At 35.9% G+C, this 26,027-nt stretch overlaps 1 protein-coding gene across 5 annotated transcripts in view; it reads right to left on the minus strand.

Annotated features, from left to right (window-relative positions):
• The window catches only part of LOC138708081 (probable serine/threonine-protein kinase DDB_G0267686), an 88,803-nt gene extending 63,267 nt beyond the window's left edge, over positions 1-25,536 (minus strand). For 2 of the 5 annotated variants that reach the window (XM_069838235.1, XM_069838234.1), the window contains exons 1-4: positions 24,911-25,023; positions 13,326-13,477; positions 7,076-7,339; positions 2,707-2,793 (exon numbers count right to left, since the gene is read on the minus strand). In XM_069838235.1, the coding sequence (XP_069694336.1) occupies positions 2,707-2,793; positions 7,076-7,339; positions 13,326-13,477; positions 24,911-24,944 (537 nt within the window). In that variant the 5' untranslated portion in view covers positions 24,945-25,023. Of the gene's footprint in view, positions 1-1,953; positions 2,056-2,706; positions 2,794-7,075; positions 7,340-13,325; positions 13,478-24,910; positions 25,024-25,428 lie in introns of those variants that run through there. The other 3 variants (XM_069838236.1, XM_069838237.1, XM_069838238.1) reach the window with 3 other exon arrangements.
• Positions 25,537-26,027: the final 491 nt, after the last annotated feature.

The raw sequence follows: 26,027 nt of genomic DNA on the forward strand, positions 1-26,027 counted from the left end.
TTGGACTTAAAGTGAAACAACGTGTAGACAATGATAACCCATTTAATGTCGTGGTCGATGCAAGTAGTCCTGGTAAACTGACAAAAAAAAAAATCAGGTGAGAAGATGGTTAAGAGATGCAGTTCTTCCAGATGTTAAAGGCACGCTACTACTTCTGGATTCCTGGAGTGGTCAGACAGATGGCACTATATTTACTTTTGAAGTAGTGAACATTACTTTACATGGTAAGACAATTAAAACACAAATCATCACTCCAACAACTACAAGATTTTTGCAACCCTTGGATGTTTATTTTTTAGGCGATATAAAGTTGTAGTTCAAAGGCTAGAAGAGTATTTCAGCTATAAAATTATCTGTGAAAACATTCCAGACACGATAGGGGCTTCATAGGGACATTACATTCTGTTGTGTATCAACCTTTTTGATTCACCTGTCCTCAAATACATGCTAATATACGCGTGGCAGAGGTTTGGATATATGGTGGAGAAACATGTGAGAAAGTTTGATAACGTTGTTGCAACAATGTTGCATGTTGGAAACAATGTGTGTGTGTTACAGAAGAATGTGAAAAATCATATTTAAGGTGAGTCACAAAGTTAATACATATTTTAAATTAAAACTGAATTTGTATTTCAGCAAGAGCACTCTATTAATATGAATTACGAAAAATAGAAAATAGACTAGAGCATTGATGTGGAAGCTGTGAAATGGTGTCGCAGATCTATGAGGATCCAAGTGCATGAAAGAAGTGGCTTAAGTAGCATCGATTTTCAAGTCATTATATTTCGTAAACGAGGAAAAAACGAAAAGAACAACTATCACCACGTTTCTTAACGAACGTAAATCACCTTAAATATGCATTTTCATTAAATTCAATCTACATGACTTGGAATGGTTCCCTTGTACGTGATTCCAGCCACAGTTCTGAACTGTCATGTAGAAACATTCGAAAACTTAATTCATGCTCAACATACAGTAGAACCTCGATCATCCATCGTAATGAAGGGGAGGGGAGGAATGGTTAATCCAAAAAGACGGATAATTCGTTCTTCTTCTTCTTCCGTTATTTTTATACTCTTTTAAAGACGTCTGTAATTTTTCTTTAAACTTTACTACCAGCAATTTTTTTCTGATATCCATTCTAATTCTCTGAAGTAGAACAATGTCCGGGAATGAAGTGTCATCTTGCTCGAAAAACAGCTTAATTCAAACACAGTTTCCCTTCCACCATTGTCATTGTCACAATTATAGCCTCTTACACAGGATCTTCATCACTTTTATTTCATATCCAGGAAGTCCCAAGTGTGTATCCAGCCACTGATTAATGTTTTCTTCATCCACATCAGAGAACTGACCATTTTTCTCCACCAACATTTTAATGTCTATCGTCATTCTCTTCAAACCCTTGAAATTCGTCTGCAAGTTCCTCAGTTTAAGAAATATAACTTCCTCCATGATTGTATAATATTCTCGCATTTAATCATGTTCCATGCAATGCTTATTAAGAATATGGCCTCTTTTACGTTTATTTTCTTCCAAAACTCGAGCATTAGGACGTCAATTTTGAAGTCCAGTGCACATTCCGTATTTACCATTATGTAGTAGCCTCTGAAAGGGCCTCTTGCTAGACACTCTATTTTTAAGCATGCAGAAGGAATTTTAGCTCTGTTTTCATGAATAATTGGTAGGGGGAAGTGGAAAGACTGTCGGACAATTTGGCTATCGGTTAACTGAGAGACAGATATCAAGGATCGACTGTAATCTTGAGATACAAAATAGTGAAGGAAACCTAACACTATTGCTGCTAGAAAAGCAAGTTAAAATCTTTAACACACTACAACACAAAAAAGATCACGTTGCCCCTATGTAACATCAGATATCATGTCTATACGTAACTTCCCGGAATTCTTATATTTCTGAGTAAAGACTGGAAAAAAATTCCTTAATACTTACTCCACACTTCTGTTTGTGAATCATCTGTATATTTTAGCATCTTCAATGCAGACGATGTAACTGTTGTATTCTTCTGTCAGTGTCTCTGTGGGGCCCCTGTTCCAGTTACGTTTCTCATCTATCAAATTTATAAAATAATCTGTGTAGCTTAGTCAAGTACACAACTTACTCGATTAACGAAAACATTAGATTTTCTTAAAGACGCATTCAATGACTGAAGCAACATAGCCTGCAGCCGCGTGTTTTTGGTAAACCTTCACAAGCAACTTCCCCCTAAATCAAGGCTTCCATGATCATAAAGAAATTAATAGAATCATAAATTAATAAAAAAACGCCAACAGTTTTTTTTGCAACAGAAGTGCTTGCAATAGCTTGTAAATTTCGTGAAAACACGTGGTTCCTAAGCAGACTATTGTGGGATGCCGAATGTTCAGATGGTTGGTGGAAAAACATGTTAATCGAGAAAGCAGTGTAAGCTATAACTGACTGAATAATTTTGTACTGATTCCTTACATGACAGTATGCGAACGTTAACTCAAACTTCTCCAATGCAGTGGATATACAGTTGTATAGGTATGAGCAATTATGCTGTCTCCATCACGTGCACAGTGAGCAAAACTTTTCTGAATATCATGCAAACATTAAGACAGCCTGGCTTAAAGAAACCTGATGGAGCCAGCACATGGTACTTCTGAAAACCAACCTTGTAACATTCGTCATCACTGCAAATCAACCCTAAATCTCTTTACATACCTGAGAGCCAGCATAAGAAGTGCTCTGGTTGATGACAACTTTGTGAATTTTTCCAAACTTTCCGAAATACTCGTGTTTCTTAAGAACCTAATGAAAGAAATTACAAATATCTTAATCAGAGTTAAATAAAAATATTAGCATAAAAATGGTGTTACATTAATTTTTTTGTTGAAATTAATGTATAGATGTCACTTGAACACAAAAATGATTACTTAGAATTGTCATAGAAAACTTGAGTAAACATAAAATACAGTGAAACCTCGATGCATTGTTCTCATTATCGTCGTTTTCCTACCTTTTTCGTCCTTTTTTTTTTTTTGGTCCCTGAAATGTCTCGTATAAATAGTTCTTATTTTTCACCCAGTTCAATTGTTACTTGAACTACCGTTTTATCACATAGATCATTGAGAAATCACAGACCCAATGCAATATTTTCCCACACGTAAAGTTTTCTTTTATTTTGCTCTCCATTATCTTTGAAGCAAGCAGATGCAGAAGGTTGCGATCTGGAAACTGTGTCAAACTTCATAGAGAAACGAAAAAATGTATTACACCACCATGATATGTAATGTGATTCGTCATCATAGTGCAGCACACAAACTCTTTCCACGTGCGTTTGGTATAGTCTGTTAATGCAGAAATTAGTTACTATAGGCATCCAACAAGGAAAACTCAGTGTGCAGAAACCAGCAGGCGTGACTGTCTCGCACAAATGACGTATGCTCCCATTCCCAGCATGCTCTCATGCCTAATGCAGGGGAATAAGAGGGATACAGCATGTGTGCCGCAAGGAGTCCGAGCTGAGTTTTGCTTGTAGGATACCCATACATGTATGCGTTTGGTATAGTCTGTTAATGCAGAAATTAGTTACTACATATATGATCTGTGCTATGAAGACAGACATTACATTCTGAAAAGAAATGCAATTTTATAGTAACTTAATGATTATTCCGATTTTTCCACACAAGAACAATGTGGAGGTGTATAAACATTCGATGGTATTATCTATACTAATAATAACTCTGTAGCCGAAATTTTTCTAGTAATTTTCGATTTTCCAAAAATAATTGGTCCTAACATATATAATTAATCGCCCTGAAACCGAAAATCATTTTTTTGAAATCTTTGTTTGTTTGTATGTCTGTCTGTCTGGATGTTTGTTATCTTTTCACGCGATAATGGCTGAACCGATTTATATGAAAATTGGAATATAAATTAAGTTCGTTGTAACTTAGAATTTAGGCTATATGGCATTCAAAATATTTTATTTAAAAGGGGGGGGTTATAAGGGGGCTTGAATTAAATAAATCAAAATATCTCCCTTATTATTAATTTTCATGAAAAATGTTACATAACAAAAGTTTCTTTAAAAATAATTTCCGCTAAGTTTTATTCTATGCAAAATTTTGATAGGACTGATATTTAATGAGATAAATGAGTTTCAAAATTACAATAACAACGCCATCTAAGGTGGTGTAATGAAATAAAAAACAAATGACTTCGTCTATAAGGGGCCTTGGACAACAACAATCGAAAGCTATGAAACATAGCCTACAGAGAATGTTTCTGTGTTTGTATGAAGTAATATCGGAAGCTAAATTAACCGATTTATATAATTAATTATTAATTCACCATTGGAAAATGTACTTTCTCTAGATGGACATAATGCTATAATGTTATTACAGTAACTTCTGAGTGAATCGAGGACAGGTAAGATTAAAATAGCTTCTTATGCACAGAAAACTTGATAGGCTATTCTGTACATTCGTTTCCTGTATTTCCTAAAATAATTTTTATGACCAAATGAATGGTCTCTGGATCAAAATGATCGCATTTTAATTTTTTTAATACAATTTAAATTAAGTAACATAATAAACGATTTATCCTTCTATCAAACACGAATGTTCCTTGGATCAAATGTCCTATTTTAATTATGTAATTACTTTATATTTATTTCTAACAGGTGCAGCAGAGCTCACGGATACGGCTAGTTATGGAATATATTACGCAGCTGTTTTTCCTAATGAGAAATGCAGTCTTAATGCTGCGACTTTTTAGAGTAAGCTGTGCTACAACACAAATGCCAATCTCAACAGTGACAAGTACCGTATTTGCCAGCATAATGAACGGACCCCAATTTTTCGCGTTAAAATTAAAAAAAAAAAAAAAAAACCGTGTAATAGACGCATCTCATTTTAAACAAAATATCGTTTTAATAATATCGAAAGTCGCAAGATTGGATGCACCTGACAGTGATTGAGGTAAGGCTAATGTTAATAATGACAAAGTGTCTTGTCTTATTGTCGCCTTATTCATTGTTACAAGTTATCATCAGTTTATACAACTGCTGCTAACTATAGACCGTCTTAAGTGTGACGCAATTGATATATAAATTAGTTTGGCCCATATATTGTTGCATATTCTATCGATTATTTCAGCATTCGAGCTGATGCACCTTTAATACATGTATTTTCTCTTCTTTTTTTTTTCACTAAATTCATTTCCTCGCATAATGCACCATAGTTTTTGTTATAAAAATCGAAAAATAAAGTGTGTCTATTATGGGTAAATCTGGTACCTTTGTAGGGTTATTACAGAGCTAGACAAGTCTCGGCATTATTTTCATGTGATATGGTACTGGTCTAATTTGTGACACAGGTTCTAGTTGCATGTAATGCAACAGTATGGGCTAACAAAAGCCCGCCTACTTTAAACAGTGGTATTAATTTTATGGAAATTGATTTGTGGTAACACGTACTTGCATTCTGAACATATCACGAATCTAGGTTTACGATTTTAACATACTTAATTTCTGTCTAAAATATCAGTAACGACCAGTATCTCGTAAGGAATAAACTAATTTCTAATGTGTACGTCCTCCTCATCACATGCATGACTTGACATGATGGTGTAGGAGTGGTAAAACTCCACTTTTCTGTTTATCTCAGTATCGTTCTTATCTGAAATTCACTACAGATTTCAGGCATAAAATGTGCACGTAACGAAAGCTATCAGTCTTTTTCTGCAAGAAATAGTGTACATAGTGTTGTAATAAATGTGCAATCAGTGTAATCACTAACCATTCAGTTGTTCATTTTATATTCTATTTAAGCAAACAATACACTTTTTAATCGCAAGTTTACAAACAAGAATAAAATATTATGAGACACGTCCATTATGATTTTACATTACTTAAGATAACTGTTAAAAATGAAATGCATCAATTGTGTGGATATTTCTCCCTTAAATTGTCTAAAGAACAGTGGGATGCGTTCATAACTTTGTTGCATCTGTTATATCCCTAAATACGGTAATTTTCATGGTTTCCTGGTATTATCGTTTTCCCGTATTTATCATTTTTATTCCCTGTTGCCCTAAAAAATTATGGATCGAGGTTTCACTGTCATTATGAGAAAAAATCTGTCACAAATGATTAGGGGACAGACTAATGACTGAGAAAGAACTCATATTTGACAAAAAAAAAAATACTAAAATGCAACATTAACATAAAATCTGTACACTTTTGTCTTCTGTTTTGTTTAGTGCTAGACATAATTTCAACCATTTCAACTTAAGAGAAGTATTGCTAACAAGTTGTATTTGCCATACTAGTGAAAGACACGCAATCAAGAACTAGGAGTGGAATGATTAAGACATTCCCAGTATATTTCTAGAGTTCTCTCTCAGATTTCAAGAAATACATGAAATTTAACACATATATTCCACAAACTCCACTCCCAAATGTTCTACAATTTGCGTGGTATGTTGTTGCATTCAGTTGCCAAATAGTGCACAACACAAACCTATCAACCAATGGCATTCCTCAATGTGAGCCAACAGTGATGTTCAAATCATCGTCTCTTTCAGTTACAAGACCCAACCCATATGGTTCATTTTGTCCCAAGAACCAATACACTGTTACACAATCATTTCTGTCACTTTAAACAAAGTGGCTGTTGGTGCAGATTGGCCTATTAGAAGTTTATAAATCCAATTTCAAACCCTTGAAAATTACAAATGTTTTTCAACAGTAACAATTTCTTTTTGAATACCCTTGACAGGAAACTATTTCTCACATAAATGAACCACAGCAAATAGACTTTTCTTTATATATATCTTAAACATAATATATACACAACCAACCAGTGTCACAAGTAATCCTAGACTGAGGTATACTTTATAGTGACGCATACTGTAAGCCTGTTATTTCTATAAGGTTGTTCTCCTTTCATTTGTGACTGACTCTCTCTCACTTTCATTAACATTCAAGTATGAGTGATTTTTATTCAACAATGTGGACGTTATTTTTAAAGCAAGATGTACAATGTGGACGTCATTTCTAAAGCAAGGTAAAATATAAACAGCTAACCTCTGCATCTGCCAGCCTCATTGGCAGTCCAACAACAAATACAAGATTCCGTTGGACAACACGAACATTGGCAAGATGTTTTCGGTTCTCAGTAATTTTCTGCTTCCTTTGTTGGTCCTTATGTCGCTTCTCGGCCTTAAGACGTGCTACTTCCTCCTGGGATAAAGGTTTAAAATCTGCTGGGTTCTCTGGATATGCTTTCCGACAAGCAGGACATAACCCATTTTCATCCGTCCTAATACGATGCCAACAGAAACGACAAATCTGCAAGTAAAAATACAAACATGCAAGTTAATATGGAAAAAGAGTATATTAGCACAAAAATCCCACTTTTGTATATTCTTAGGAAGTGGGATAAATAAAAGAATTTCTTTGATATTCAAAAAAATTGTTAATATGGAAATAATATACACTTACTCAAAGAACAAAATTCACAAAGAAGCCAATTCTAGATAGCATGGTCACACTGAGAGTTTCTGCAAACTGATATGAAGAGCAACGATTTTTTTCTGCTTTCGGCCTTATTGCTTCTCAAAATATTTCTCGTCAAATCTTATGAACTTTGTTCATTTGCTGGAATCAGTCATCACAGCACTTTTTATAGAAGCACTTCAGACACGAGATACTTAAGGGCCACAACAACAGCTTCAGTGATGTTAGAGGATAATCCAGCATTTTCTTCTTGATGGTTGGGAACAAGAAGTCGCATGGTTCCAAATCAGGACAGTAGGGTGGATGAGTCAATTTCGTATCTGACATAACAAAAATTCCATATCTGTTCCACGTGTGGGATGATGCATTATCATGCATTCTGTGTCTTTTATTTAGGTAGTATCTATTTGGCTGTTCTTTTTTTTTCCTTTTCTCATTTTCCATTTTAATTTGTATTTACACTTGTATCCTGCATTTGTATCTGTTTCATCTCTTTTTTCATGTTATATGCAATTCTATGTTTTTTTAACGAGTATCTGTACTGTCTATTGTAATTGGGGCTTTGCCCTGTTATAGGCATAAATAAATAAATAAATAGTGGATGATAATACAGCTTCGAGGTCATTCTGTACACACTTTTTCCAAGATTGTCAGTAAATTTTTTTTATAGGGTTATTTTACGACGCTGTATCAACATCTAGGTTATTTAGCGTCTGAATGAAATGAAGGTGATAATGCCGGTGAAATGAGTCCGGGGTCCAGCACCGAAAGTTACCCAGCATTTGCTCGTATTGGGTTGAGGGAAAACCCCGGAAAAAACCTCAACCAGGTAATTTGCCCCGACTGGGATTCGAACCCGGGCCACCTGGTTTCGCAGCCAGACGCGCTGACCGTTACTCCACAGGTGTGGACTTGTCAGTAAACAAACTGTGGTATGCCATTCGGCATTAACCATACAATGACCAAAAAGTGGAACAGAAATGACAGAACCAGAGCAACTAAAGAATCAGGTAACCATCTTCTTCCCAGTACTTCGGTCTTGTTTGACTTTCATTGGCTTATCTTTGTCAGGAAAGATACACTGTGCCGATTGTAGTTTATTTTCGGCTCGTAACAGTAAATTCAAGTTTCGTCACCAGTTATGATGTCAAAAACAGAATTTGACTGGCCTAGATTGAATTTTTCAAGCATTTCCATGCACTAAACAATATGTGTTTCTCAGCTTCTGTCAAATTATGTGGAATCCACCAAGCACACAGTTTCCTCACAGCAAGATGATTATGGAGGATCATATGTACTGCACTCAGACCTAAACCCAAAGACGTCCAAAACTTGGTGTAGGTGATCATCTTCTTTCATCTTTCGACACACAATGTTGCTATTTCTGTCAATGGTATCTGTAGCAGGTTGACTCTCGAAGAATCATCGCTGATATAAGTAGGTCCATGTTTGAATTCCACAACCCAATCATACACAATCTTTGCTGATGGTGTTTTATTTCCAAAAGCACACTGAAGTCGTTGGATGCATTTCTTTTGGCAACAGTGATGATTTAAATTATTAAAAATCAGAGCTCAAAAGTCGTGTTGACTTAAATTTATCGATTTCATAGACCGTTAACTTAAAAATTACCTATCAATTAAACTAGGATTTTTTTTTGGGGGGGGGGGGGGGATTTAAAAACTGCTGTTGTCTCAGAAACTGAATTGCATTTTTTTTAGCGAAGAAAAAGATAATCTAGTTTACTTCCATACATAAAAGTTTCTAACATATCAGTTTCCAGAAACGTTCAGTGTGATCCCCATACACTGAGGACAAAGTAGAATTCTATTATTGCCACTTTTCAGACAGAATATAATTATTTGAATAAAACCAAAATTCTTATGCATGTGCTCGTACACACACATGTGCATACATACAAAATGATCCTGAAACAGACAAATATATTTGTTGAATATGATGTATGAAGGGCTACAAACTCCTTCTGATGTTGAATCATATGCCTAACAAATGTATTTGCAAGTAAGCATAACAATGCATAGGATCATGGTAATTTTAATATTCACACAATGTAACTGATGCTGAGAGTGTCAAACTTTAGATGTTCCACATCCTGCAACCATTTCATCAGAGATCCCTGCATATTATATTCTCAACAATTTGACAGTATTTTCAAATTACAGCTATCCACAATGTGTTTTCACAATGTGATCCTCGCTTGAATCCACTTGATATTTTACATTTTAGGGCACCTAACAATTTATGAAACTGCAAGGGTGAACACATTTATAACAGAAACTCTCAGTCAAAGCAAACATGACTTGTACTGTATACTGTGTGAAGAACTGAATTCAATTATTCAGCATGTTATGATACAATATGTCATGCTGTAATCAGATTTACATTATAGGCTTTATTGTAAATATCAGCTTCAAGGTTTTGCATCCTCATAATTTTAATTTCCAAGTAAACAAAGTATTGTAATATCATAATAATATAGTCCGCATATGGACAAAAATAAATTTCCAGCATCTCTAACACCATCATTTATCTCTACTGCAGTACCATATACAGTCAACTTAGGTTATAGTGAACCTCTGTGGACCAGCATATTTCGTCCACTATATCACAGGTTCACTAAAACTGACGTTGCTATACATACAATATTAATGTCCACTTGGGACAGACCACGTCCAATATCAGTAATAATGTTCGCTTTATCTTTCAACTTAAACACTTTATGCTTCGACATTCTGATGTTCACAGTTCGAAACTTAAATCTAATCTGACCATGTAGGTAGTGGGCACTGACCGATTTCGCAACTCTTCCCACTAGAGGTATGCTACTGTGTATTTGGCCTTGGAATTTCCCCGGGTTCACTTTTACAAGGATGCAGGAGGGAGGGTAGAGGACCATTATACTCTAATCCTTCTTGTATTTACCCTTTGGCCATCACTCTACTTCATATTACAGAAGAAAATACTTTCTTTTCCTATTCTTCGAATAACTTATTTTAAGAAGTCAGAACTAATCCTTCCATTCTCCCTCACTGCATACACTATTCTCTTTAACATGTTTCAAGTTGTCCAGGAAGCTGAACAAATCCTTTGTCTTTCAATGCACATAATGAGTAGAAGGTTTGAGATTTTGTTCTAAACATATTCTTGAAAGTTTATAGAAGAAAGGGCTTCCTAAATTACCATTTTGGCAATTTTAAAATTACATTTTCTTGGAAAAGTTCTAGTTTTAGGTTCACTATAAACGAAAAAATTAATGTACTTTATAATGTATGCGGGTCGGGACCAACAATTTAGGTTCACTACAGCCGAAAGTTCACTATAACCGAGTTCACTATATCCAGAGTTGACTGTATTATTTTCTCTTATACTGAATTGACATACTGTTTATATACAATATACACAGCAAGTAAGATATACAGGTTTATTTCAATTGAAGATTGCAGAACATTAATGGCAATCTACTTGAAATCAGATTTTAAGATTTTCTTTTTTTTTCTTAAAAAAAAAAAAAAGATTATGAAGCAATATTGATCGCATATTTTCAAAATACATTTACTTCAGTGTGGTAAGGCTAAGTGTCAGACCTTTAGCCTGTCCACAGATGTTTCAGACCTGGTCCATACTAACACCTGTGGTGGACAATGTCAGGGTACTCGTGTTTCCCCATATTAGGCATCTGTATCAATTCTAGAGATGCGTGGGTGTGCCTGCTTGAAACCTGGATATGCAGCAAACTTTAATCCAGTCAGCTGGTGTGGGTTTAGGAAAGTACCTAGATTAAAAGTTAGCAGAATAGATTTTGGAAGGTCGCAGTGCTGGGTCATAGTGCCCCCTCCCAAAATTCAATTCAATTCAGCATTGTATGTGGAATTAAAAATATGGCCTCAAATCCAACATTTCAAGATTTAATGTAAAGCATGCCAATTAAAAATATGAGTAAGTATTGACATGAGTCCTGTAACTTATTCAGTAAAATGTTGCCTGTCAAAGTAGTACAGTAAAACCCCGATAAGACACTGTTCAAGGGAACGCGTATAAACTGCATATTAACTGGGACCGTGTATTAAGCGGGTATACTAATTTTTACTTATATACAGTATCTACACTGTATTAGCATCTTTCTTTCTTGAAATACATGATTCATGAAAGGTAATACAATATGTAAGTTACTGTACTTAATTCTTTTGAAAAAAAAAGTCATTTATAGTTTGCTGTGTGTGTTTTCTCCAAGTCCTCATGTTTACCACACTTCACTTTCCTGCGCTTACATCCTCCCGACATAGCAGCTGCAGTGATTGAGTCGCGTTTATTTATTATCGTCCTTAATTCGATTATGGGAGTCCTAATGAATCAGAGAGTTGTTTCTGATTAAGAGTACTGTTTTCATCATACCTTCGTAAGATTTTCAATTTTTCCAACACAGAAAGCACTTTTTGTGTAACACTCATTGTAATCGCACTCACAGACACTTCAATACACTAAAGGACAACAAACTGACCAGCAAAAATTTCCGGAATTTTATTACGACTGAGTGAGGAATGTTGCTTGAGAGAGAGGGTTAGCAAGAGGCTGAGGTATTGTAACTATATGTAGGCTTTAAGCGTGCAGATAAAGAGTCGACTAAGAGAGCGTATCAAGAGGGTGAGGTATTGTACAGTATGAAGTACGCAGCTAAAGGGTCGAATACTGATACTTTTCAGGTTAATGGCATCAGAGAGTTCAATGGCCAAAATGTTTCATTGCTGTTACAATACATTGCTGAAAATTACATCGAAAATATTTCACAAAAATAGCATATTATGCAGAACTTGAGCGCAACAAAACGGGGTATTTTATAAAGACCATATATATGAACAGTCTTACTAATAAACCGTGTATAGTTTTTATACGAGACTTATGCAGAGTTGAGACAGAAAACGTTACTAATAAACCGTGAATAAGCTATAGACGTATAAACAGGCTGTAACTATACAATGGGAATTGCTTTACAGTAGTTATATGCACGAAACCCCTTGTTTAAGCGTTGTATATAGGGAAAAAATGGCCGCCCCTCTAACAGCTGTTCGTATCGACTGTCATTTTATGATGATGTTTACCTTGTAACCACAGAAGAACAAACCAAAGATTATTAGAATAATATTGCTGTAGCTTGTACTCTTTGACCAAAATGTAGTGTGGTAATCGATTAGAGCCAGTTGTACTATCGATATTTAACACGCCACACTAGAGCGCTCTACCGGATGCAGTAGAGAACCTCAGATATTCTATTGCCTTTCGTAACGAAGTAATGACGAAACTATGACGTAGCTGTGTAACAGTTATACTGTTATACATGACGTATGTAGTGATTATTAGTAAGGAATTTACACACGACTTATAAAAGAGCTACTCATTGTATAAGTATAAGACAGTTAAACGTCTGTATATAGAGTTTTTATTAGTAAGACCGGAAATGTGCAGGGACTAGACAAAAAAAAAGTCTATTACACAGGATAGTGTAATAAGCGGGTGCATCTTATCGAGGTTTTACTGTAGATATATTTCATTCTGACTGCTGCAAATTTGACATCCCTTTACTGTACTCAAGATAATTTCTTGTAAAATGTCTTATTCAACTCACAGAGGAGTAGGGCTATTCATATTTTACCATATTTTACTGTAAGGTTTGAACTGCTTTCTCTCACCATCAGACTGAAACAAGCACATTCTATCAAAAACATTTCAACTCATTCAAAATCAGACAGACATTCACACAAAGAGCAGCAAATGATATATGGTGTAACAATATTCTACTTACCTGATAGCCGCACGTGCAGGGGAAAAAATTGAGGTCATCAACCTCAAGTGGCTCCATACATAAGGGACATTCCACTTGCTCTTCACCACTCTGATTTAAAACCGACATGTTCACAGATTTTACTGCCAGCGATGTCTGCCTCTTGTACACTCCTGTTTGCCAACATTAACAACAATGTTAAGTTTTGCAAATTTAACATATTTAAATGAACTAAATTAACTGCTATCCTCACAAATAAATAAGGACAAATAATAATCTTGTACTCAGGCAAGTTCTTTGCTAACACTTGAATCTATGCAATACTATTTAATTCAAAGAAAAATACCAAGCAACCTTTATAACTCCTCTAACTGCTAATAGAAAATTAGAGTACTGTTTTCTCTTGACCGTCACAAAGTGAATTTATCCATTTGTAATGAACAAAATGATTATGACACTCTTCTCACTCCTCTTTCTTTTTCACCTGAAAATGAGGAATCAACTTCCAGAACATGAAATATTTAATCACCAGGATACTAGTTACAAGCAAAAATTTACTAGACTCAGGATCAGCTCAGATGCTGGGTCATCTGTTAGCAGTGAGCAGAGAGAGAGAATGTGTGATCTGATACACTGTTGACACATATCCTTGATACATGCTCGACTGACACAGCATGCAGCTGCAGTCTTTTTCTGAGTTATGGCAACAATGCATCTCTCATCTTCTGCTTGTCTTGGCATCTGCTGGTGCACACTTACAAGATATAAATAAATTTTAAATGTTATTTCCTTTGAATATCTGTGCAAAATTGCCGCTTTCCTCTTCCTGGATCCATGACCATTGTCGACATGCTAAAATGTTTTCGAAATTGCATAAAACTTCATAAAACCCTGTATAATAAACAACAAACGCAAGAACTGCACATATGAAAAACCTGTTACAAAACGATGCTATTGGTTAAGTAGGCCAGAAAGAGAGTTCGTTTCATCATGGTTAATATTATACGAATCTACTGACATTGGTGATATAATCATGGCACAAGATAAGTTCACAGGACAGGTTTTGCCTCCTCTACTATAGCATCATTAAACAACCAATAAAAAAAAAAAAAAAGAAAAAAAAGAAAAAAGGAAACAATATACTCCACATAGTGATTACTATCCATATAGTGACTGAAAATAAGTGAAAGCTTTGTACATTTTTGAGCAAAAGTGCAAAAATACATAGGTTCAGTATGAGAAATCGTGTTACACATTTTCAAATGTTATACTACAGTTATTTTTTATAGGTTATTTTACGATGCTGTATCAACATCTCAGATTATTTAGTGTCTGAATGAGATGAAGGTGATAATGCCGATGAAATGAGTCCAGGGTCCAGCACCCAGTATTTGCTCATAATGGGTTGAGGAAAAACTCCAAAAAAAATCTCAACCAGGTAACTTGCCCCAACCGGGATTCGAACTCGGGCCACCTGACTTCGTAGCCAGACGCGCTAACCATTACTCCCTAGGTGTGAACTACAGTTATTTAACAATGTCAATTATCCATGTATCAAGTATGGGTTCTCTAAGTAAACTGTATTGGTGGTACTGCATTTCAAATCTATTCGAAGTATGTCACATAAAAATATGACAATTGAATTTATTTTCTCTTATATGTTTGTCATAGCAGTTTCAAGTACTAACAGAATCCTGAGAGCGGATATTTGAGAATTCACAAATGAAATTGATATATTTTTTTTTATTTCAGTAGGTTGTTTTACGACGCTTTATCAACATCTTAGGTTATTTAGCAACTGAATGAGATGAAGGTGAAGGTGCCAGTGAAATGAGTCTGGGGTCCAGCACCGAAAGTTACCCAGCATTTGTGAAATTGATATATAATGCGACAGTTAATAATGTGATAAAAATGTACGTAACATTAACTTCTGCAAATCTTGCAACGACCTTACAGATGACTGCAAAAGCCATCACAGTACACCTTTTGAAATCAGAATATTCCAGACAACTAAAGGTAAAGGTAAAGGTATCCCCGTAACATGCCATGAAGGCACTTGGGGGGCATGGAGGTAGAGCCCCATGCTTTCCATGACCTCGGCACTAGAATGAGGTGGTGTGGTCGGCACCACGCTCTGACCGCCTTTTACCCCCGGGAAAGACCCGGTACTCAATTTTATAGAAGGCTGAGTGAACCTTGGGGCCGTTCTGAAAGTTTGGCAACGAGAAAAAAATCCTGTCACCACCTGGGATCGAACCCCGGACCTTTCAGTCCGTAGCCAGCTGCTCTACCAACTGAGCTACCCGGCCGCCATTCCAGACAACTAAGGGTTTAAAATTGATGTGAAATAAAACTGATGTTGCAGAAACAATTCAAAGACACAGACTTAATAAAGAAACGTAAATTAATTGGAGAAGGTTGTATGTTACCATATAGTGAGTCCCAGTGAATGGTATTTCTGTTGGCCAACCAGAGGCAGAACTTCCAGCTACTGCCACTGCCTGCATCCTGAACTCAATGTGCCTTACTGGATTAAAATTTAAGTTATATTAATATCATTTGGTACTTATCCTCCTCCTCCTCAAAATAGCTGCTGGAAGTGTTACCCATGTTGTGTGATACATAATTCACATTATAAGGAACTATCATTCACATGCATCAGTTCCTCTGCACTAATAAAACGAATTTCTGTATGAATGTTTTAAGTTTCTCCAGTATATGAGAATTAGTTACATACACATTATCTTTCAGAAATAAAATTATTATTAAGTTGTATCAACTACTAGGATATTAGCGTCTATGAGATTGGTGATAGCGAGATGAGGCTGAAGATTCACCATAGATTACCTGGCATTCACCTTACGGTTGGGGAAAACCTCGGAAAAAACCCAATCAGGTAATCAGCCCAAGCAGAGATCAAACCCGCGCCCAAGCGCAACTTCAGACCAGCAGGCAATTGCCTTAACCGACTAAGCCATGCCGCTGGCATCAGAAATAAAAGCCACATGGTGTTACATCTAGGAAATGTGTAGGCCATTAACTCCCTACAAATAATTCTCTGGTCAAATATATTTATGTTATTAATATGATAAAGTATGTAAATTTTAATCATGTGAAGTGCCATGATTTCACAGATGCAAGCAATGACGGTAGCAGGGGGGGGGGGGAGGAACTTGTCATTGGTCGGCCAACAGAAACAACGGAAATATTCACTGGGACTCATTGCAAATTGCTTCCAGTCTAATTTAAAAGGTAAAGGTATCCCCGTCACATGCCATGAAGGCACTTGGGGGGCATGGAGGTAGAGTTTCATACTTTCCATGACCTCGGCACTAGAATGAAGTGATGTGGTCGGCACCACTCTCTGACCGCCTTTTACCCCCAGAAAAGACCGGTACTCAACTTCATAGAGGCCGAGTGAACCTCGGGGCCGTTCTGGAAGTTTGGCAACGAGAAAAAATCCTGTCACCACTCGGGATCGAACCCCAGACCTTCCAGTCCATAGCCAGCTGCTCTACCAACTGAGCTACCCAGCCGCCCCCAGTCTAGTTTACATAACAAAATAAACGGTCTTGCTTAAAATTGTATTAGTCAACACGTTAAAGGTGTTAAAATTTAAAATAGGTTATGTACCTTAGAGAGACAGCCTGTTTCGATGCTGGTGCTGCGTCATCTTCAGTGTCCTACAAACTACTGTTGTTTCTGCTGATCTTGAATTCTGTCATTTGCATTCGTCAGTTGTATGGGTGGGGGTGTGTTGCTCTTATGGTACACACAATTAAAGTTCAATACCCACACATTATTAGATATCATAATACATAACACACAAACAACCACCCCCACCATAAGAGCAACACACCCCCACCCCTACAACTGACGAATGCAAATGGCAGAATTTAAATTCAGCAGGAACAACAGTAGTTCACAGGACACTGCAGATGACACAGTACCGGTGTCGAAACGGGCCATCTGTCTAAGGTACATAACCTATTTTAAATTTTAACGCTTTTAACGTGTCGACTAATACAATTTTAAGTTTTTAAACAAAGTGTTAACGTGAACTAGAATCAATGAATGACAAAACTTACATTGCGTACTTCTGCTCCCATATACAGAAGCTATAAATGAGAGGGAAGGAAATGGAAATGTTTGATTTCTATTACGCATTGTACATGCAGCATATGATGAACTAAGTATCACGATCCTACTAACGACTTTGGATGTCTACTCTAACAAACATTGCGAACATTATATTCTATGCTGTGAAAATAGAATATTCTTGTAGAATGCAACAAAGACTGGTAACATTTAACTTTTTCCAATAATTTTCTTTCTTATTACAAAACTTTGTGTGAACCAATCTGTTATTTTCTAATGTCAGACATGTTACGAGGGCTATTCATAAAGTAAATTCCGTCTATTTTTTTACAAACTTGTGAATGACGTTACAGAATTGGGTTACAATACGTTTGAAAATATACACTCTAATATACATTTGAAGGTATACACTCTAATTTATTTTTCCACATAGTTTCCAGTCACATTGAGACACTTGTCGTAGTGTTCGACGAGCTTTGAAATTCCTCAATCGTAGAATTCGGCCGCCTACGACTGAAGCCAACCTACGACGCTGGTTTTCAACTCTTTGTCATCGTCAAAGCGCTTCGAGCCAACCCACGTCTTCATGTGCATGAAGAGATGGTAATCGCTAGGCGCAAAATGTGATGTTTTTCTCGATCAGATTGTGACAGGAGATGAGACTTGGGTGCGGTATGTGAATGCAGCAACAAAGCTTCAATCAATGCAGTGGGGCCATACTCTCTCCCCGAAAAAACTCACAAAGTGTCGCCAAACACTTTCCACGACGAAACTCATGGCAACTGTCTTCTGGGACAGAAAAGGAATTTTGCTAGTGGAGGTCTTGGAGAGGAATTCCACAATTAACGTTGAGCGTTACTGTAACACATTAACAAACTTGAAAAGGGCCATTCAAAACAAACGTCGTGACATGTTGAACCCTGGGGTGATTATCCTGCATGACAACGCCCGGCCGCATACAGCACGTCGTACTGCGACCAAACTGCAAGAGTTCAACTGGAAAGTATTGGATCATCCTCCCTGTAGCCCAGATTTTGCACCTAGCGATTACAATCTCTTCATGCACATGAAGACGTGGCTTGGCTCGAAGCGCTTTGACGATGACGAAGAGTTGAAAACCAGAGTCGTAGGTTGGCTTCAGTCGTAGGCGGCCGAATTCTACGATTGCGGAATTTCAAAGCTCGTCGAACACTATGACAAGTGTCTCAATGTGACTGGAAACTATGTGGAAAAATAAATTAGAGTGTATACTTTCAAACCTATTGTAACCCAATCCTGTAAAGTCATTCACAGGTTTGTGAAAAATAAACGGAAGTTACTTTATGAATAGCCCTCGTATATCTCAAGTCTTCAGATGTTAATATCTAATCTTAAATATCAAACATGTACAAATAATTAAATTCAAAAGCAACGCTTCTCCATCAATGTTTTGATTCAAGATGTTATAAATTTGAATGAACAACTACACGATGGATTATTTATACAAACCAACATAAAGGTATTGTGGCAATGCCAAAGAACTTTAACTACTTCTGTACATTATGTACTAGTGAGAAAAATGTCAATTACTGTCCACATCCCAGCCCTGAAACTCTTGACAGAAATGTGGGTCATGTGGTTAGTCACCAGAGATAAGGAAACACAGATGAAGTGATCAGCCTATTAAAACAAGTTACACTTCACTTATAGCAGTAGTTGCAATGCAGTGTAAAACAAATCATTGTTTCTAATATATAACACATCTTTATCAATAACTTGTACAGACATGCATTTGGGATGTGGCCAGTATATTCCCTATCAGTCAACGCTCAAAAGAAGTGCGGAATCATTGTAATGTACCCATCAATACAAAGAGTTTCTTTGAAAACAATTACTGGTAGACCTATTAACTTCTGCTGCAATGACACACCAAATCACTACTCTTGCTTCATCAAAGAGGACTTTATGAAGGCCAGGCTTCTTAGATATCTAAAGCCTTGGTTTTTCTGAACCGACGCTTGCCAACTACACGAGAGATAGTGAGTGGTTTCTATAGCTGCGAGATGCGAGGTCTGTGTACCTCGCAGTTATAGAAACCACCCTCTCTCTCTCTCTCTCTTGTAGTCCGAATTTGTGGGAGGCGGGCCTCGCATCTCGCACATCACATGCGTCGGTTCAGAAAAACCAAGGTTTAACAGTTGTTTTGGAACTGTATAACTATGTACAACCTACTCTCATTCGAAAATATACTGAGATTATAGCCAATTACTCAATCATGCATTCTGTTCAATACTCAGTCATGAAATCTACTGCTAGATTGAGGATTACCAGGCCGTGTTTCTTTCAAAACTATAATTTCAACTTCGGTAACATTGGTTATTAATGGAGAAAAATTTGCTCTGGCACCGGGGATCAAACCCAGGTCCCCAGTTCCACGCGCTGGGTGCTCTAACCACTGAGCTATGCCAAGACTCAATCCACAGCACCAGACCGAATCGCTCTCCTTTGGTACTTTCCCTTATTGGCCTTACTCCATGTTTGACATACATATTGGCGCATATATTAAGTAAACTGTCATCACACAAGGAGCGCACTCATTTCAGTGACTTGGTGGCCAGAACTCCACAGTATTATATGCACTGTTAAGTAGATGATCTATGTGAAGATTAATTGTTTTTTTTTTTTTGGTCCTACAGAATTATGTTATGGTTACGATTGGTTATTAATGGAGAAAAATACCAAAGGAGAGGGATTCAATCAGGTGTTGTGGATTGAGCCTCGGTGTAGCTCAGTGGTTAGAGCGCCCAGTGCATAAAACAGGGGACCCAGGTTGGATCTCCGACACCGGAGCGAATTTTTCTCCATTAAAACTAATGGTAACCATAACAGATAATTCTGCAGAACAAAAAAAAAAAGAAAAAAAAACTTCGGTAACTTTGTAACATTGCAAGCAGAATCATAGAACATAGCCTACCTACTTATCCTAAAAAATTAAGTTATTTTTACAGAAATTATCTAGGTCAAATATGTCCTCAATCTGAACTAGCCTACACACTATTGCCTACACCTACGTTCATTATTTCTGTATGGAATTTATTCCAGTCATTTTGTAACTTACAACATTACCACCAAAGAATCTTTCCAAATAATACGTGAGTTAATGCAAATACACACTCTGTGTGCAACAAAATACCGAAACCTTTACTGAATAAAAATGCACAGACTAAAATATTGCAATACACATTTGTTCACTCTGTGTACAATGTGTAGTCTTGAGTAACATAATTTGCCTTTACCAGCTCTTCAGGTGACAGCAACAATGTTGTGTAGCTATATAGAAGATTTGCCTTGCACACCATGCAATTTTACCACAATAATGACATACTTTGTTTCCTTATGAATGTTTTATATGTAATTATATTTCAAGGATTACCTTTCTAACCTGATATGAGTTAGGGGCCTACATTTCATTCAGAAATGGTCTTCCCCAACATTTTTCATACTCTAGCACATGTTTACAATTCTGTCAAATATTAATTTAAGTTAATCATTTAGAATGCTTTGCATAGTTTAATCTCATTCTCTCACAGATATTAGATTATTAAAACATAAATACGAAACAATTCAGTTTTCAAGTACAGTAGACTCCCGACAAATGCAAAATGTTGAACAGTGCAAAACATATTGTAATATTATACAGTACTTCAGTGGGATAGAATCTCAACAAGAAACACAAATTTTACAAAATACCATAAGACGCTAGTTTAACAAAAATAATGTCATTTTTTTTTTGTGTGTACCTCAGAGGACTGTTCACTTTTTCTCATTTTAGATAGCAAATTTCTTAAGAGGAAAAGAGAGTGAGTAAATCGAGTAAAATCGGAAATGACGTTACTTCGCCCCCCTCCCCAAAGAAAGGATCGCAAATTACCTGAGGAGTGAATTAACCGCATACAAATTATCGGAAGTAGACTGCATTTGGTATTTTATATACATTGTACCAATGACTGAGCAGTTAAAAAAAAAAGACCCATGTCAGCAAATACTACCCCCACATCACCTGCAAACACTTCAGACATTTCAATGTTAAAGAAGTAACAGAAATTAAAATGTGTCATAACTATAGAAAATTTTCACAGAAACAAAATAAGCTAGGCCTAGCCTATTACGCAAGTTTAATTTTAATATAATGTTTAATAAGGCAAAGAATTACAATGAGTAGAATTAATCATGTGGAATACAAAAACGAAAATTACGCAATTTTAATGTCGTACATTGATTACAAAACTACCCTAATACTGTAACGAGTATGAAATTAAGAGACTGACGACTTTCATTTGTTTTATTTTCAATTTGGAACACAAATGTCACATAATTCCGAATTTGTAGAGCATTACAAATTGAATTACCAGAAACACCAATCAGAGCTAAAATATTCGGTTGAATTTCCAACAAAAATGTTATCTTAAACAATATGTATCTATTGTAATACAACTTGTCACTTTTAACTAATACAGAAGTCATAAGCTACAACTCACCAGGGCTCAAACCTATGATACTTCATTTCCTGGAGTGTAGTAACAACTAAGCCATAAGTCAACAAATTTAAAAAAAAAAACGGATATATAGATGTAATTACAATTATTAATGCGCTAATGAGAATCAGTTTTACAAAAAATGAAAGTGAACAAGCACGGTCTCGAGCACTTGAACCCAGGACCCTCACATTCATGCTCAAGAGTGTGCTTGGGCGAAAGTGAAAAGGGCTAATTTTTTTAGAAATCTAATACCGTAAGATATTCTGTTGGTTGTTTGGAAATACAAAATCTGTCTGTTAATATGCATTACTAAATTAGGTCTATTCCTGAAATGGCCTACGGTACTTAAATATTCATTATGTTGTAAGGATGTTTATAATATTTTAGTTGTCAGGATAAACATACTTTAAATATACTCAAATAAACGAACTCATAACTGCTAAATTTAACATAAAAGACTGAAAATGCTAATGTAACAACTGGAGCTCTGGCAAGTAAAATCAGTACCAGTAGTTAAGTGAAATACTTCCAAATTCAAGAGCATAAACACTGTTTACATAATTAATTACAATGTAGTTACATGGGATGATGATGATGATAATAATAATAATAATAATAATAATAATAATAATAATAAAAGTAATAATAGTTAGTATATTATTATTATTATTATTATTATTATTATTATTATTATTATTATTATTATTATTAAAGAGCGTAACTAATAATAATGATGATGATAATAATAATATGCTATTGTTATTACTGTTGTTTAGTCAACTGTCCGAAGACAGGTCTGAACCTGTCAAGTGATAACACGGCACCACTTATGATGCAACTAGGCCAGAACACAATGGGATAGGGTGGCCAGTTCCTTTCCCTCTCCATTGCATACATCGCCAACTAGTTACACATTACAATAATCAGATTTCAGATGCATACAAACAATTTATTGTTTTTCCTCTAACACACATCGTCAGGTGAGATGTAATGCCTGATAATAGATGTACATATCAGCCAGAACCTCAATCAGGGGACTTATTATTAGGCTATTATTATTATTATTATTATTATTATTATTATTATTCAAGAGCATAACTGAAACTAGTAAATCGAACCATTCTGTATGGTAAATAACAGGACCAAAAAAAATATAACGGTGAATGTTACTTATGTCCCGCCCACTATAGGAGACATAGGCCAGTTTTACACTAATCCTAAACATTTAGTATAACTTGTTGCTTGTGCTATTGTTGTTTAGTCAACTGTCCGAAGACATGTCTGAACCTTACACATGATACCAACAAGGTACCACTTATGAGAGAACTAATTTAAGCCTTGGAGATAATGGGGTAGGGTGGCCAGTTCCTTTCCCCCTCATAATGCTATACATAAGTGAAATAAGGAAATGTATGCTACCTAAATTACTTACGTCTGCTAACACTATTAAACATAACACCATAACACCTCATATTTATCTTCAGAAATACTACGAAATTGTTTATGTATATATAGCGACAATGTTTGAAATCCAATCACACATCAATTCTAAAGATAATTCAGACTGACAAATAATTTTAGCCTAATTAGAACGAAGATACACCTGGGGCTCAACTCGGATATTTTCCTCACAACAAATCTGTAACTCTCCTTCCAACTAAAGACTCATCTTTGTTATAGCAATGATCAGTCTTTCATTTGACACGTAATAAGGGCTATGTGGGCCTACTACAAACCGTCCACCTCATTCTTCCTTCCTTAAATACTCAATAAATTAAGGAAAAAAATTAAATAAAAAAAGACATGGAAAGGAACATGTATTACTAAATTTTAACCGTGTGAAAATCTAATTGTATATTTTATGACACTGTTCCATTCTATAGGAAACACGACAGCCCTACTTGCCTCACTTTTATAGAACCCAACTACATGTGTCAATCGAAACTGTTCAAACCAAAGTTTTCAAATTCTTGACAATATGTTCAGCATGATCCAGAGGCGATCAACTCGAGGTTTCGGCCCACGAGCTTAAAAACACATGCTTCTGATTCTAGTTCAACGTGGCTAATTTCGAAAATAAAATATCAAGAGGGTGACACACTAAATATTCTCATGTAGTACATCAAAAGTTAAACTGCACCAAATACCTACACTACACGTTAAAAGAAGAATTAAATTGTGCTTAAAAAGTAAACAAAACAACAAATTACAAAACACTCCGGAATTGTTTTTCACCTATTTAGGTGTGACGGAAATACAATCATAGGGTAACAAATTGTCCATTTAGAACAAATTGGAAAATTTAACAATGTCTTAAGCTGTGCATAGTTTGACATTTAGCCTACCAGTACACCTAAACACACACAATAATAAATTATCATCTCTTTTTATCAGAAACAACTCTTGTGCTTGAACGAATGTGTCATGAAGAAGATTCACAACGGAAGACGTGAACTGACTAAATTCATACCTATTTGTGCAGTATAAAACATCTGAATTGCAATTTCTTAACTGGTTTACAAATGCATTCTTCCTCTAATGTAACACTTCCTCTTTAGTAGCGAAAATATAGTGACAATAAAGAAAATTAGTTTCTGCCTTTTTGATAGATTCTACTGTGTCCATCAATCAAATAAAATGTAGGCCTACTGTACACTTCTTTGCCTCAAATTCACAAGTACACTACATTCGACAGCAGTCGGAAGAAATCTGTCGAAATCTCTAGATGAAATACATGAAGAAAATATACAGAAACAGAATATCACAACAGTATGTTCTTCTGATCAGGCACAATAGGGCAGACCTACTTCTTCAAGAAATAACTGAAAATATTTATCAAACAGCAACTTGCGCTCTAATCTTTGCGTTCAATGTACAATTCTTCTCGAACAGTTTTATCAAATGTAACAGTCTCTTGACTACTAACAGATGTTTAACAATTGTGCTTAAAATATAATGTAAGTGAAATACTGTATTCCTCTTCAACATTACCCTTTGTAACACTCGGTGTAGGTGACTTACACATATCGATTTCACATCATCAGTAGAACACAACACATCTCTGTAAATCCTTGCAACATAATTTGCGATCAAAGATCTTGCCAAAAACTCACGTGAAAGCAAACTTACTGACTTTTACAATCATTGCACTTGTCTGTCAACTGCCATGTTGATTATTTCGTACGTTCTTTCATACACTTCCGCTTTGGACCTCCGCCCAAAACTCTTGCCAAGTTTTCAATAACGACAACAATATTCCTTATGTTAAATTATATTCAACGCTGGAACATTTATTCGGAAACAATCTGTCACAATTCCTATATTGCACTTGAGACCTTTTGTCTAACGAAATTAATGTCTACTTCCCACAATTTCGCGAGCAACAAACCAATAATACGATTAATATATTAGTCCCTCGTTTTGGATGCTCATACATGATTTTAAAATATTCTACCCACACCCATACTTTGAAGAAAATTACAAAATATATAACCATAATATTTACTTACGGTTTACTTTCTAGCAGAATCTCTACCAGGAAAATTATGGTTGACGAAACTAGTTTTCTGCGCAACTACCGTGCGCAATTTCTACGGAAATGACATCTATAGTGCTATTCGAAACAGACATTATTACGAGTTCATAATTTCACGCTCTTTACATATGTAATCAGCATTTCCTTTGCAATATATTCTATATAAAGATTAACACCAATCCTTCAACATTCTAACGGATTAAACAAACATCATGAATCTATAAAGTATTTATGTTGACTCAACTCTTGGCCTATAACCTTTGGTAACCATGATAGTTAGTATGGTCACTGCAAATCATAACCAAATTGGAGGATTCTTGTGGAGGATTGTTGAAACCCTCTGAAGATGGAAGAACAGTCCCGCAACCAACGAGCTAGATCCCGCAACTCATATTGGTATAAAAAAGCTAAACATATGACAACTGGTGCGATAGTAGCGCTCCAGCGGCAGGCAAGTTAAATATATGTAGCTGACATACGATAACACAGCAGAGAAATTGTATTGTGAAAAGTTCGATATTTTATGCCACACAGCAGCCGTGGCGAAAATGTGTTCGTGCGCCGAGCCACTGT

This window comes from Periplaneta americana, chromosome 10, assembly GCF_040183065.1.
Source record: "Periplaneta americana isolate PAMFEO1 chromosome 10, P.americana_PAMFEO1_priV1, whole genome shotgun sequence".
Taxonomy (NCBI): domain Eukaryota; kingdom Metazoa; phylum Arthropoda; class Insecta; order Blattodea; family Blattidae; genus Periplaneta; species Periplaneta americana.